The 16,617-nt window shown below is 32.4% G+C and overlaps 1 protein-coding gene across 2 annotated transcripts in view; it reads right to left on the bottom strand.

The window, feature by feature from the left end:
* Window positions 1-4,802: 4,802 nt before the first annotated feature.
* The window catches only part of LOC127729081 (uncharacterized), a 51,554-nt gene continuing 39,739 nt past the window's right edge, over window positions 4,803-16,617 (bottom strand). For both annotated transcript variants that reach the window (XM_052236744.1, XM_052236746.1), the window contains exons 15-21: window positions 16,237-16,349; window positions 15,682-15,751; window positions 14,563-14,799; window positions 13,549-13,791; window positions 11,650-11,886; window positions 9,633-9,719; window positions 4,803-5,147 (exon numbers count right to left, since the gene is read on the bottom strand). In XM_052236744.1, coding sequence (XP_052092704.1) covers window positions 4,996-5,147; window positions 9,633-9,719; window positions 11,650-11,886; window positions 13,549-13,791; window positions 14,563-14,799; window positions 15,682-15,751; window positions 16,237-16,349 — 1,139 coding nt within the window. In that variant the 3' untranslated portion in view covers window positions 4,803-4,995. The remainder of the gene's footprint in view (window positions 5,148-9,632; window positions 9,720-11,649; window positions 11,887-13,548; window positions 13,792-14,562; window positions 14,800-15,681; window positions 15,752-16,236; window positions 16,350-16,617) is intronic.

Raw genomic sequence — 16,617 nt, forward strand, 5'->3', positions numbered from 1 at the left:
TTAGTCTTAGATACATGATTTTTTTTAAGTTGTTATTGGCTTTGAACTAGCTGTCAGTAACTGTGATTACTCTCTGATCTGTACTTAAATGTGTCTTTTTTGTTGTGGGGGATGTATAACTTCTTTGCCATGTCCAGTCTGTGTTTTTATTAGATGTTTTTTCTGCTTTGTATTGATCTGATGAGTTGAGCACTTTTCAACTGATTTTTATAGCTTATTCTTATGTTGTACTGTTACACCACTGTCCCAGGTTAAGGGAGGGTTCGCACTCTTAAACATGATTAACCCTGCTACATTCTTTATGTGTCTGTACAAATTTGTGATTTGTCTATACTGTATGGGTTTTTCTATTGTTGGAGGCCTTACAGTTGCATCATAATTGCTTAAATCCACTTCATTTGAACTTTGGTGGATAGTTGTCTCATAGGCAATCATACCACATCTCCTTATTTTTATATCAAGGTCAGATGAAACCTGCCAGACAGACATGTACACCTTACAATCATTCCATACCTCAAATATAGCGGCCCCATTGCTTATAGTATCTGAGAAATAGACCAAATTACAACAAGAGTGCACATGCTGAAATGTCTCCCCTGTTTTACTGACCATTGGTTTTATGTTGAAAGTCTTAAAGATAAAGGTTTCACTACAAGTATCACATAAACTTAATGTTCTTAAAAATCCATGACAATTAATGAGGTCAAGGTCAAATAAAAACTGTCACACAGACATGTACACCTTACAATTATTCCATACACCAAATTTAGTTGACCCATTGGGTATGTTAATCGAAAAACAGACCAAAACACAAGAACTTAATGTTAACCAATGAACCATGGAAAAGGTCAGATGATACTGGCTAGACAGACATGTACACCTTACAATCATTCCATACACCAATGATAGTTGACCTATTGCTATTCGTATTTGAGAAACAGACTAAAAAACAAAAAATTAACATTGACCAATGAACCATAAAAATTAGGTCAAGGTCAGATGACACCAGCTAGACAGACATGTACTCCTTACAATCATTTCATACACCAAATATAGTTGACCTATTGCTTACAGTACTTGAAAAACAGACCAAAACACAAAATTAACAATTACTAATGAACCATGAAAATGAGGTCAAGGTCAGATGAAACCTGTCAGTCTGACATGTACCCCTTACAATCATTCCATACACCACATATAGTTGACCTTCTGCTTGTAGTATCTGAGAAACGGACCTAATCATGTAACTTTAACCTTTGATCACTGATCCATGAATTGAGGTCAAGGTCAGGTTAACCCTGTCTGATGGACATGAAGACGTTGCAAGGAACCCATATACCAAATATTGTTATCCTATTACTCATAATAAGTGAGAAATTCACATGACAAAAAAACTATAATTTTTTTTTCAAGCAGTCAGTGAACCATGAAAATGAGGTCAAGGACAATGGGCATATGACAGACGGAAACTTTGTAACATAAGGTATCTGCATACAAGGTATGAAGCATCCAGGTCTTCTACCTTCTGAAATATAAAGCTTTGTACAAATAGTTTACGCCACTGCTGCCGCCGGATAGTAATACCTTTGTCTCGCATAATGCGACTTTCGTCTCAGGCGAGACAAAAACTTAACATTGACCAATGAACCATGAAAATGAGGTCAAGGTCAGATTAAACCTGCCAGTCTGACATTTACACAATCATTCCATTCACCAAACATAGTTGATGTATAATGCTTATAGTATCTGAGACACTGACTTGACCACAAAAACTTAACCTTAATCACTGATCCATGAAATGAGGTCGAGGTTAGGTGAACCCTGTCTGACAGACATGTAGACCTTGATAGGATCCCATATACTAAATATAGTTATCCTATTTCATGAGTAATTTACATGACAAAAAAACAGCATTTTTTTCAAGCCTGAACCCTGAAAATGAGGGCAAGGACAATGGACATTTTACAGACAGAAACTTCGTAACATAAGGTATATGCATACAAGGTATGAAGATTCCAGGTCTTCTACCTTTTGAAATAAAAAGATTTATACAAATAGTTTACGCTGATGTCGGATTATAATCCCTAAGCTTATACAAATAGTTTACACTGATGTTGGATTATAATCCCTAAGCTTATACAAATAGTTTACTCTAATGTCCGATTATAATCCCTAAGCCTCGCGTTCTGTGACTTTTGTCAATGGCACAAAAACTAAGTTTCTACCCAAATTTTGACATAAGGAATCAATTATGAAAGCATAATATACCTATATATATACATTTTGATTGAAATCCAAACACAAAAAGATGTTTTTCTAAATTTGTCAGTTTTAAAATAACAAGCATTCTGTGAGAATGGCATGGCAATACATAGTCCCCTACCTGTTAAAAACTCATTGCATTGGAACAAAATTCCAACTTGATCTATAACTTGTCATGGTGTAAACTATATAACAAATATCAAGTCAATATCTTCAAGCATGACGAAAAAAAGTGTTGAAAACTGATTATTTAAGTGAATTTTTTAAGTCCAAGGACCATAACTATGCACAAAATCATCAGACCAGAACAAAATTTGCTTGATCTGTAACTTGTTATGATAAAACTATATACCAATTTTCAAATCAATATCTTCAAGCATGACGAAAAAAGTGCAGAAAACTTATTATTTGAGTGAATTTTCTAAGTCCAAGGACCCTAACTCTGCACAAAATCATTAGACCAGAATAAAATTCAAACTTAGACTGTAACTTGTCATGACAATACTATTACCAATTATCAAATCAATATCTTCAAGAATGACAAAAAAAAAATGCGAAAAACTGATTATTTTAGTGATTTTTCTAAGTCAAAGGACCATAACTATGCACAAAACATCAGACCGGAACAAAATTCAAACTTGATCTGTAACTTGTCATGATAAAACAATACACTAAATATCAAATCAATATCTTCAAGCATGAAGAAAAAAAGTGTGGAAAACTGATTTGCCAGACTGACGGATGGACAGACAGACAGACGGAGTGCAAACCTAAAGTCCCCTTCGACTTCGTGGGTAGGGGAATAAAAAGTAAGTTTTTACCCCCATTTTATTTGATATTCTAGTATAAAATTATGTTCCTCAAAATTTGTGAATTTTTTAGGAAAAGAAAGTAAATATCACATTTTTTGAATTGTTGGTGCCTCCAATCAATTTGGAATAACTTAAATATAAATTATATTTTGTTGAAATCCTGGCACAAAAAGACAATTCTCACAATTTAATAAGTTTTGAAAAATGATTCCAATAAAATTTCTCTTTTACACTTACAATTTGACAATAGGAATTTGGATCAGCAAATTATATCTACATGTTTTGTTGAAAATGGTAGAAAAAAGATGTCTCTCAAAATTTGTAAACTTTTAACAAAAACTATGTTTTTTTTTATGGCCAATCCTTCCCTCCCCCCCCCCCCCCTCCTTTACAAGTTTCATACAAGAATCTTGACACAAGGAAACAATTTTTGGTAGCATATTATACCTTAAAATCAATTTTTGCTGAAATTTTAGCACAATAAAATGTTTGTCCAATTTCCCCCAAATATTATCACAAAAATCAATTTCTCACAGTTGGAATCAATTTTGAATATCATATCATAACCTATACGTCCTATTTATCTATTTTTGTTAGAATTCAAGCACCATAGTATGTTTCTAAAAATTTGTGTTTTTTTTTATTTAAAATAAGTTTTTAACCCTAATGTTTGTCAAAATTTCATATAAATTAATTGTCACCTTTCATTAAAGGGTATTTTCACTGTTATCAATTTATTGAAATCGGTAAGGGCAATATTGACTTATCATCCAATTAGAAGTGGTATCAAACAAACAGATAACAGATGTACAGACAACTACTGTGGATTCATTTAATTTCGTGGATATCAATTTTCGTGGATTGCTGAAAACTTGCATATTCGTTGATATTTGATTTCGTGCTTTTGCCAATCTCTGGATACAAAGCCTATTGAACATATGTTATTCGTTGAACATTTGAATTCGTGGTTCACCTGTACCCACGAAACCCACGAAAATTGGTATCCAACGAATAATAATGAATCCACAGTATAAGGCATCCCCTGGCTATGCAGTGTCACCTTGATAATTAATGCTCACATGTTACAACTCATCATTGTAAAGCTGCTGAACAAATATGAAGTCATTTTGGTCAGCTGCTCTGGAGAAATATGGGACGGACATATTTTTTGAACGAACAAAAGAACGTACAGATGCAAAAACAAGATGATTTCACAATATAGCCCACTCCTAGAGTTGGGGTATAACAGTAGCTCTAAATTGCCAAGAGTCGAAATATGTTTTGTATAAATTTGACAGTACTTCCAACATTAAATTATCCAAATAACAAAATAGATATTATGATATGAAAAAAGTAAACATCTGGCTAGGTTCCTGGCTGAAGAAAGGCACATACACATGTGGTATGTTGTTTTTTTTACAAAATATGTACTAGTACTATAAAAGTGAAAAAAAATTACATATCTATCTCATCCATTATTTTCATACAGTCCTCCAAAGAATGGGTTTTCATATTCCAAAATTAAAAAGTCATTCAAGACAATACCCGTAATAGCAAAAAATAAAAATGATTTAATTTTTTTTAAATTAGAAATGCCAATTATCTGTGCAGGGCATGGTCAAAGTGAGCATGAATTCAGTGACAAATAGACAACAGGTTACAAATATGCATTATCCAGCAGCTTTTTTTCTGCAAACATTTTCATAAATTTACATTCTGACAACAAGGTGTATTTAATTTTTTATTAAAATCAATTTTAAACTCCAGACATGCAACTTGCTTAAATTATATAATGAGAGAAATATCATGAATATTGTTAAGTTATGAAAGGATTTAGAAAAATTATCGTATTAATACTTTCATATGACAGTTTTACATTATAAAAAAAAAATATAGACATGATTAGTCATTGTATTGAGAATCAGCCATCAGTTTCATCATTAAAATGTCTTTTAAATTGAATTGCCACATCGTCAGTTGTTTTATGAGCCACTTTAAGGTAGATCATCAGTCCAGCAAATGCTGCAATTATTCCTAAAATAATCATTCCTATTGCTAAGCCAGCCATAGAACCTGAAAAAAAAGATAAAATTCAATAAAATAATGTGATCAAAGGCATTTATTAATATTGTAAATTAAAACTAGCTTTTTGTTTAAGCAAATACTTACTACTGCCACAAGTCTATTTAAAGCAATCAAAAATTTCTAATTATTTTGCTACACATACACTTGTATGACCGGGTAATTGATCATTGAATATTCCACTTTTTAATTCACAGATGTAAATTTTTCATGTAAATAAAATTAAAAGAAATTTGACCTTTTTTTCAATACAGACCTCACAATCAAATGTTAATAGGATTTAATATACCACATTTCATGGGTTAAAGGAAACTGTACTGTGCAACAATATGACATGGCACACCTTAAAACAAAATCACCAATGTCTTGACTTCAAAATTGACTCTTTTCACCTTTACATATCATAAACAATCTTTCTGTCAAATGTATCTCATTTCTACTAAAACAATCAAGAAGTTTAAAAAAAAGGCTCTGTTTTTCTATTTTATACAGATAAAACATTCACTGACATTCCTTTGAAACTCTAGTGTGGGTAGAATATGTAATCATAGTGACTGTTCTATGATACAATCTTAAATATTAGGATAAAAAGAGAAATTGTGTTTGACACTCGTGATATATTATACTCAGTTTATTTTCCACCAATTTTTATAATCTTTTACTGATATTCTACAATTAAACAAGAGGCTGTCAGAGTGACAGCAAACCGGATTTTCCTGCAGAGGTCGAACCCTGAACAGTTGAGCAAGTATGGACACTACATTTAAGCTTAAAACAGCTCTGAATTTGGATTGTGATTGAATATTTGACACAGCATAGGTTTGTGACACAAAATGAATGTGGTTTAAGAACTGAAATACTTGAAATTGGACATTTAAATACCTATTATAGTCCAATATCAAAAATCTAAGTACATATTAGAATCAGAATATCAAAGAACCCCAAGAATTCAATTTTTGATGAAATCAGACAAAAGTTTAATTTAAGACCCTTTGGACCTCAATGTAGACCAATTTGATAAAGGAGCCCACAATCCAAAATCTCTCAATACATGGTTAGATTCAGCATTTCAAGGAACCCCATAAATTATTTTTTTGTTGAATCAAACAAAGTTTAATTTTGGACCCTGATTTGGACCAACTTGAAAACTGGGCCCAAAAATCTAATATTTAAATACAGGTTTAGATTCAGCATTTGAAAGAACCCTATATATATATTTAATTTATGTTGAAATAAAACACAGGTTAATTTTATCCATAATATTTTCTGTGCAAAGGGAAATAACTCAAACTGGATAAATAGTTCTCTAAAATAAGATATGATGCAATTTTTCAAATTATAATCAATAATATAATAACAACAACCACTGATGACTAAGTTCTCTAAAATTAGATATGATTTAACACTCAAACATTGTTAGAATCAGCATATCAAAGAACCAAAGAATTCAATTTTTGATGAAATTAATCAAAAGTGTAATTTAGGACCCTTTGGACCTCAATGAGGTATTATCTTATAAATAATGAAAAGAAATACAGGTTTAGATTAAGCATTTCAAAGAACCCTATATATATTCAATTTATATTGAAATCAAACACAGTTTAATTTTGGACCCCAATTTGGACCAACTTGAAAACTGGGCCCAAAATCAGAACCCTAAATATATGTTTATTGACAATATAAGCTTAGTTTTTAAAGGAGTTTACTACATCAAAAAAAAAAATTTATAGCATTCAGAAAATTAGTTTTTACAGAATAACAAACAAACTTGCCACAAAATTCTACAAACAATTTACCAAAGAAAAGAAGACAAAAATCCAAAATTTTATTTATCCTTAATACAATGTCATTTCAAAATCTATAAAACTTATCAGTAACAAGAAATAAATGTAACAGAATGCTGTTACGAAGTCTCCCAAACAAAGCTCCAATAATTCGTTATTTCCATTGTTACTTGACATTGGGCAATGTCCAGTACAAATTGGTTTATGATATGCATTAGTGATGCCTATGGATTGACCCTGTATGTCATTCAAATCTTCTTGAAATTACAAACAGGAATTTATATGGTTTAGGGGTGGAGATCTTGACCGTTTACAAGTTCTCAAAAGGGGGGGGGGGAGGGTGGCAGTGATCCCCAGGGGACTCTCCCTTTATTTCATTTGACTTGTTTTATGGTCCCATACAAGAATATATATGGTTTCTGCGTGGGGATCTTGACCGTTTACAAGTTTTCAAAAAGAAGGGGGGTGGGGTGACCCCCATGGACTTCCCCTATATTTCATTTGATTTGTTTTATTGTCCCGTACAAGAATATATATGGTTGAGGGGTTGGGATCTTGACCGTTTACAAGTTCTCAAACAGAAGGGGGGTGGGGTGACCCCCATGGACTTCCCCTATATTTCATTTGATTTGTTTTATTGTCCCGTACAAGAATATATATGGTTGAGGGGTGGGGATCTCGACCGTTTACAAGTTCTCAAACAGAAAGGGGTGGGGGTGACCCCAGGGGACTCGCCTTTTATTTCATATGATTTGTTTTATTGTCCCATACAAGAATATATATAGTTTCAGGGTGTTGATCTTGACCGTTTACAAGTTTTCAAAAAGAAAGGGGGTGGGGGTGAACCCCATGGACTTCCCCTATATTTCATTTGATTTATTTTATTGTCCCATTCAAGAATATATATGGTTTAGGGGTGGGGATCTCGACCGTTTACTAGTTCTTAAACAGGATGGGGTGGGGTGACCCAAGGGGACCCGCCTTATATTTCATTTGATTTGTTTTATTGTCCCATACAAGAATATATATGGTTTCGGGGTGGGGATTTTGACCGTTTACAATTTTTCAAAAAGAAGGGGGTGGGTTGACCCTCATGGACTTCCCCTATATTTCATTTGATTTGTTTTATTGTCCCGTACAAGAATATATATGGTTGAGGGGTGGGGATCTCGACCGTTTACTAGTTCTTAAACAGGATGGGGTGGGGTGACCCAAGGGGACCCGCCTTATATTTCATTTGATTTGTTTTATTGTCCCATACAAGAATATATATGGTTTCGGGGTGGGGATTTTGACCGTTTACAATTTTTCAAAAAGAAGGGGGTGGGGGTGACCCCAGGGGACTCCCCCTTAATTCTATTTGATTTCTTTTATTGTCCTATTCAAGAATATATATGGTTTAGGGGTGGGGATCTCGACTGTTTACAAAGTTATCAAAAAGAAGGGGGGTGGGGGTGACCCCTATGGACTTCCCCTATATTTCATTTCATTTGTTTTATTGTCCCATTCAAGAATATATATGGTTTAGGGGTGGGGATCTCGACCGTTTACAAGTTCTTAAACAGGATGGGGTGGGGTGACCCCCAGGGGACCTGCCTTTTATTTCATTTGATTTGTTTTATTGTCCCATACAACAATATATATGGTTTCAGGGTGGGGATTTTGACTGTTTACAAGATTTCAAAAAGAAGGGGGGTGGGGGTGACCCCCATGGACTTCCCCTATATTTCATTTGATTTGTGTTATTGTCCCGTACAAGAATATATATGGTTTAGGGGTGGGGATCTCGACCATTTACAAGTTCTTAAACAGGAGGGGGTGGGGGTGACCCCAGGGGACTCGCCTTTTATTTCATTTGATTTGTTTTATTGTCCCATACAAGAAGATATATGGTTTCGGGGTGGGGATCTTGACCGTTTACAAGTTTCCAAAAAGAAGGGGGATGGGGGTGAACCCGGGGACTCCCCAAATATTTCATTTGATTTGTCTTTATGTCCCATACAAGAATATATGGTTTAGGGGTGGGGATCTCAACCATTTACAAGATAAAAGCACATTCTTAAATTGAAAGGGGGTGGGGGTAAGAATATATATGGTTTAGGGAGACTTAATTATCTACAAAATGTCTAATAATGAACAGTAAATTTCAAATTTCATTTATACAGTCCTTCCAGTAAATTTCAAACTTTATATATACAGTCCTACAGATCTTATCAGGAAACAGAAAATTTTCAAATAAATCTATCACTCCAATGATATTATATGCTAAGATATAACCCAGATCTAATTAATAATTAATAATGTAATTAACTTCAAAATGTCTAATAATATAGCTTATAATCATTACCACTTAGGAAATAGATAATTTTCAAATAAATCTGTCACTCCAATTTTTATTGTGAGACAAGACATCATGCTTAGTCATAAAAAAGATAACAAGAGTAAAATATTTAAAAATTCCACTTTTGGATATTAAAAATGGCGATAACTCACAAAGGAGATATACTAAAATCTTGAAAATTGAACTAGACCTTCATTAAGTCCCAGGAATTTTAAAAATGTAATGGAGTTTGTTTTATTATAGCTAACTAATTGCTAATTTTTTATCATGATAGTATTGCTATATAACTAGCAAGATTTCTTTGAGAAATTCATTCCATTCAAGATACTAAACCATGTCAAGTGATCTTACCTCCCGTGTACCCTGATTTAGTTGGTTTTGTTCCATAGTACTTCGATGCATTAGGAGTATATGCAGTTCCATCAGGGAAAGATTGTCCTGAAAAAGGTTTAAAGTAAAGTTGAAAAAATATCTTACTTCTGAAATGTATTAAAAATTGAGAATCCATAAAAACTTACTATAACTCCATATATATGCTACAAAGATGGTGAAAACATATATGCTCATCCTTTTTCTAGACACCAATTATAGATTTTTAAAACTACCTTTCAACTACTGTCATTAGATTAGTAACAGCAATATTATAAAAATACTACCGTATAGCGGGTTATTTTCGTGGGGTGTTTATTTTTGCTTATTTTGGCGGGTCAGGGGAAATCGCGAAAATAAATTCTGCGAAAATTTCTGCATACATTCAATACTTTCTAATAGATAAAGAGTTTTGTAAACTATCTATTTTCTTTCCGTTTGACAGATCAATAACGGTTTATGTTAATTTAAACAACATAAATGCCAAAGGCCATTGGTCACTGACTGTTATGTGTTAATTAGTTTATTGGTTACATAATAAACTTAATAATAATACAAGAGTGTAAGAGGTACGCTTGTCAGGTATTTTATCCTTATCAATTAGTGTCAAATCATATAAGAGTTGCAAGTCACTCATGATTAAGTTTTATAATCTAATTAGTACATCAAAGGTCCGTTCAATTTAGTAACTTATTAACCGTAACATTTACAAGAAGTTTGTACACCTGTAACAAATAACTATGTACCGGTATTCTATTGATTAACTGTATCAAAATATAATCAATAAATAAGACGTCATGCAGGTAAAACAATTATTTAACCATAATAAAATGCCCTTGTTTGTCAATTTGTACAACTTTGTAACAGCAACCATTTCAGTATCCGCTAAAATATTTAATTGGGATTAAAGAATCCGCCAAAATTTTTTGTATGCTTTGTTGCCTGTAAATCGCGAAATTTTACACCCGCGAAAATAACCCGCTATACAGAATTCCTGGGATATAATTGTACATCCTAGTATTCCTGGAACCATTTTCGTGCACATTCAGCCAATATTTGTAAATTTCAAATTTATAAACACATAAAAATTTCTTATATGTAAATTAAAAAGTATACAGTTCTTTGTACCAACAATAACTATGACTTTTAGTTGAATATAAAGAAGATGGTTCTAGGAGCCTTAATTGCTACGATAGCAAATTTACTTGCTCTCAAGAGAAGAAAAAATTTCAGACAAATTTTCCTTCAGATGGTTTTGTTATCATCAATCCCCTCAAGTTTATAAATGTTTTGCCTTGTAGTTTAAACTGAAAAGATTTTCAAAAATTGGCTTATTAGAATTAAGATTGCCTCTAGAAGTTATACATACTAATGGGGTTAAAATTGACCAAATAGATTTAGAGAACATAAAAATGTGATTTCTACCCAGAGTTTCAATAAGATTTGTGCCACCAATACCCCCATGTCTGCCACTTGATTAACTTTATGTCTCCTTAAGATTCAAAACATTTTGCTTTGTAGTTTCAGAGAAAAAGATTCTTGAAAATTATACCCCAGATTAAAAAAAAGGTTGATTTTGCAAACTTGTTCTTGAGTAACTCAAGTGCAATCCTTAGTTGTCAAGCTGATTCCACAGATCACCCACCTGCAAGCATAACTCAAAAGTGACACTTATCATTCCACAGATCATCCACCTGCAAACATAACTCATTAGTGACATGTATCATTCCCATTTAACATAGTGGGAAACATTAATTTACTGAATGAATCCACAAACTTTGATGGTGTTTTTGCATGATAATCAAACTATTTATTTATGCTTATCATGGGAGAAAAAGATTGGACACATTGTAAATTTATAAGTTTGTTTTTATGCCTTTTTTTAAATGATCTGAAATGTACTAAATAACTGATCAATGTGACTCTACATCTGAATCATAAGTGACTCTTACTTCTTCATATTGGTTACTATGGTAACTAAATGTAAAACTATACTTACTTGTATACAGATCACAGTATGCATTTGTCTGAGCTATGACTTGACCCCCTTTAATGGAGTTAGAAGTAAGTCTACATTCAGTCAAGTTGCCACAATAGTTAAAGCTAGCACAACTAAATGTCTCCTCTTGAACACATAATTTGGCACACTGAGAAGCATCTATCCCAGAAATGATTCTGTTATTTACAAGTGGAATTTGAGATCTTGCTTTCTTCTTAAAATCATCCATGTAATTTCCTGTAAAGTTGACATTTTTTTTTATTATATTTTGAAGTTTTCATCAGTTACCTCTTCAGACCTTTCATATTTCAACGGAAAATTCTTGTCTTAGATAAAATCTCCTTTGAAGAGGCATTAGCTGTCAAATTCATGATCACCAATTTGACTCAAACTCTCATATTTCATTTATAACATACTAAAACGTATATCCAAATTACAAAAAGTCTATAATAAACATTTAATAAATGTGGATAGTGTCCACATGTGGACACAGATGATGCCCCCGCTTGCATATCATATAGCTATAAAGGGACATAACTGAAGAACAATAAAGTGACGCTACCCAAATTTGAACTTGATCTGAGTTTTGTGGTAATAAGCATTGTGTGTAAGTCTCATAACATTTGGTTGAGGCTAACTTAAGTAGAGAACAGAAACAAAAAATTCAGCAATTTTTCTATTTGTCAACATGCATATCTCTAGAACAGTTGTGTATAAGTTTTATAATATTTGGTTGAGACAAACTAAAAAATTCAGCAATTTTTATGTTTACAAAGGGACATAACTCAAGAATGGTAAAAGTGTCGCCACCAAATTTCGTACTTAATCTGTATTATGTAGTAATAAGCATTGTGTATAAGTTTCATAACATTTGGTTGAGGCAAACTAAAGTTAGAAAACAGAAACAAAAAATTTGTACTTGATCTTAGTTTTGTGGTAATGAATATTGTGTATAGGTTTCATAATGTTTGGTTGGGGCAAACTTAAGTTACAGAATGGAAACTAAAAATTTTTCAATCTTTCGATTTATAAAGGGGCATAACTCAATAATGGTTAAGGCTCTAGAACGGTTAAGGTGACGCCACCAAAATTCAAACTTGATCTGTGTTTTGTGGTAATAAGCATTGTGTATAAGTTTCATTACATTTGGTTGAGGCAAACTCAAGTTAGAGAACAGAAACCAATTTTGGGACGTACGGACGGACGTACAGACGGACAAGGGTAAAACTTAATGCCCCCTCCGCTACGGTGGGGGACATAAAATACATGGACTTGATAATATAAATCAGCATATATAAATCAGCATTTCGTGTTATTTAAGTCTAGACACCATCTAATTAACCATCGAGATTACCTCCGAAGACTGCAGACGGTCATATAACTCAATATAAACATAAATATAAATATAAATGCAATAACACAATTTATAATACAATTATTACTCTCATCTTTTGAAAAGAACATTTGGTTCAATTATAATTCATATTATATATACAATGAAACCTGTTTTAAGAGACCACTAAGGGGAGACAACAAAAGTGGTCTCATATGACAGGTGGTCTTTTAATACAGGTTCAATCTATATGAAATGCACTACAGAGGGACCTTAAATTAATGGTCTTATAACACAGGGTTTTGCTTAATACAGGTGGGCTCTAAAGCAGGTTTTTCTGTAGATATATGTACTTATGTGGTACCATTATACAATATTAAGCAATGAGAAATAAATCATTTAAATATGCATGGGCAGAGACAGAAATCATGTATAACAAAAAAGACAATGTTACTAGATCCACATATATTTGTTTGTTTCTATTAAGGCAAATGCAACTGAAATGTTATTTGCCATCAAAGAATGTGTTATAATACATATTGAAGTAGCACTTTTGTTTAACTTACTTGACCAGTGATTACAAAGAAGATCAGATTTAATATTGGTTTGTGGTGCGTCATAGTAATGAGTTTTTCCCAAGAAACAGGTCCCAATATCTGTACAGAAGTCAAATGACTTGCAGCTAAATCCATTATAGTCCACACACAGTTTGGCACACTGGTTTTCATCGAAAATGTTCTGATAGATTGTGTCCGAGTTGGACAAAACAGTTGTACCAGCAATCTTTGAGAACTTTGCTGTATAATCACCTAAAATACAAGTTAATAACATGTATCTTGTGAACTTGGCTGTACAATCAACAATAGTGTAATTTACACATGATAAATAGCGCTGTAATCATGTTCTCCACTGCAGATCTGTTCTACCATATCTTAATGTAAACCAATGTAATGTAAACCAACTTATTTTGGTAAATACCCTTTTCATGTTTAGCCCTTTCTAGACATCTTTGCTGTGATTTATTTAGAATCTCTAACATTGTTGATGTATTCTTTCAAGAGATTATCTACATTTGATATATTTATAAATATTAATAATTTAAGAAAAATTCAAAATAGATTTTTAATGATATCTAAAAGAGTTAATATTTCTGAAGTATGTTATTTGCCAGATTTATAAAACTTTGTTATTTCTTAGATCAAAGGGGCTTAAAAAGTTTATCCTTTATAAGATCCTACTCCTAAGCAAACTAAAGTTATCTTGCAGACAATATTTGTTTCACAGGTAAGTGACAAACAGAAAAACAAACCACAGTGGCAGATCCAGGGGTGTTCCCGTGGTTTGAACCCCCTTTTTGTTTGATAACTAATGCTTTCCTTTTGTATGGGGACATATGGTTGGAACTCTCCCTTTTTATATGACTTGCATGTGTTGGAACCCCTCATTTAAAAATGGCTTGTTCCGCGCCTGAACCAGTTACAATATATATGTTCTCAATAAGAATTTTTGGGAAGCTTGATTTATGTATATCAAAGGCATTACAGGCTAACACATTTCATATACAATCAGACAATACATACGTATATATAAATCAAATCCATTTTGATTTTTGATGAGTTTAGGAGTTTCATCTGGATGAATATGAGACAGGTAACAAGTTCCTGAGTTGTAGTCATATTCAAATGAGGAACAAACAAAAGAGTCCTCAGTCACACATGAGGCAGCACAATCATCCACAGACAATCCCGTCAAAATCAGGTCATCGTAGTTTGGTACTACCTTGTTGTTTAATAACTGGAACTGATTCAGTGTAGACACTAAAACAATACATAACATTCATATAGCTAGATCTTTTTTTGCATTCACTGTTGATTAATTTAATTTTGAAAAGTATCTTATCTAACAGTATTATGAGAAGTTACTGTTTTGTCGATATTTAAGTTTCATGGTCTGAACAAAGAAAAGCTTTATAACAATTCAAATTTGTGGAATACTTCTTCCAATAAAATATAGTTACTAGTATGAAGAAGAAAAATGCTTTACAGTATTTATCAATAAAAGGAGATGTGGATGGAGTATATAATGAGACATATTGTATATATATTATATGCATTAGTAGCTTTTTGTGAATACATTTCTTTGTTTTTATGATTGCTTAAACTTATGTCACATATTTTTTGGGGCAAAGCTGTTTCCTTTAAGTTCTTTCATCAAAAATCTTAAAATGTAATGAATCATTATCTATGATACCATACAATTCCTTTACATAAGATTTTACACATTTACTCTCCCTTTGAAAATGTGCGAGTATAAAACTTGGCAAGTACCAATACATGTCATTATCCCCTGTTCCATCTGGTGGTAAATCCTAGTATAAAACGTATTCTGTTTTTTCCCTTAAATTTGGGACTTTTTCTTCTTATCTTAACTAACAATGCTTTCATGGGACATTTGTTATACCTTTTCCTGTAATCTGAGCATAACAATGAGAAACCAGCACTGACAACCCTTCCAAACAATGGGTTTCACTCATAGTTTGTAACAGGGTTCATATGACTAAAATTCGGTTTTGTATAATATTTTGTGGAATATTGTGTATCGTTTCATCTTTTACAGCCATATGACTTTGCAATGGCTCCATGGTATTTTTCAATTTTTTATTTGTCTTTACATTTGTAACAAGAAGAAACTAAACTTACCAGCTGATGGATTTCTGTTTTGTCCAGTGGTAATAGCATTACTAATATCTGATGCTGTGTACTGCATATTCTTTAAAAAAAAAAGATGTTTTCATTTAGTGTAATTGGATTATATTCAAATCATTCTTCAAATTATAAAGTCCAATAGGATTAGGTATGGAAAAAAAATGAAAGCCCTTCAGCCTAACCACACAGGTTTCAAATGTTTTTTTTATAGAAATAATCAAGAAATACTATTATAGCTCCTTTAAAAATTTTAAACATGAAAATAAATTTTGTTAACTTCAAAATATCTTTTTTCCCCAAATTTCATAACTTTATAGCAAGTGAAAAAGTTATCTCCTGAAAAACTTGGTATATATAGATAGATTAACTTGGTTTAGTTTTTACATATTTTTCATCCAAAAGGATTAGACACAAGTTTTTTTTAACTAGAATGCCCACAACACAAAACATAATAACAGAACATATATATAGATATAAAATGGGAGGTAACTCTTAAGTTTTAATACGAAATATTCTTCCAATACTTCATACTAAAATGCCCTGTTTTACCTTATTTGGGAAGTTAATAGTTATCTGAACTGCTCCTTTTGTAACATTGTTCTTTAGATTCATCCAAGCTGTCTGCAAGGGTACCTCTGGTCTGGAATTCATATTTATTGTTTCTGAAAGTAAAACAAAGCAAACAGTTAAAATTACAGATTGTACGTTACAATTCTTCTCTGTTTGTTACAGTCTTGCTTCATCCTTTTTTTGTATTTGACTCATACTATAGGATTATTATTATGAATAGCTTGAAAAGTCCATTCCAGGTGATTACTTCTACTTACAACTTTTCATCATTTGCCTGTTTAGTTTTTATCAATAGTACTCACCTTACTGATTGAATTTCGGATTTTCCATTGTTCAGCATGTTCTTAGCCAAAACTTTTG

This window comes from Mytilus californianus, unplaced genomic scaffold (genome assembly GCF_021869535.1).
Source record: "Mytilus californianus isolate M0D057914Y unplaced genomic scaffold, xbMytCali1.0.p SCAF_1, whole genome shotgun sequence".
In the NCBI taxonomy this organism is placed as follows: Eukaryota; Metazoa; Mollusca; class Bivalvia; order Mytilida; family Mytilidae; genus Mytilus; species Mytilus californianus.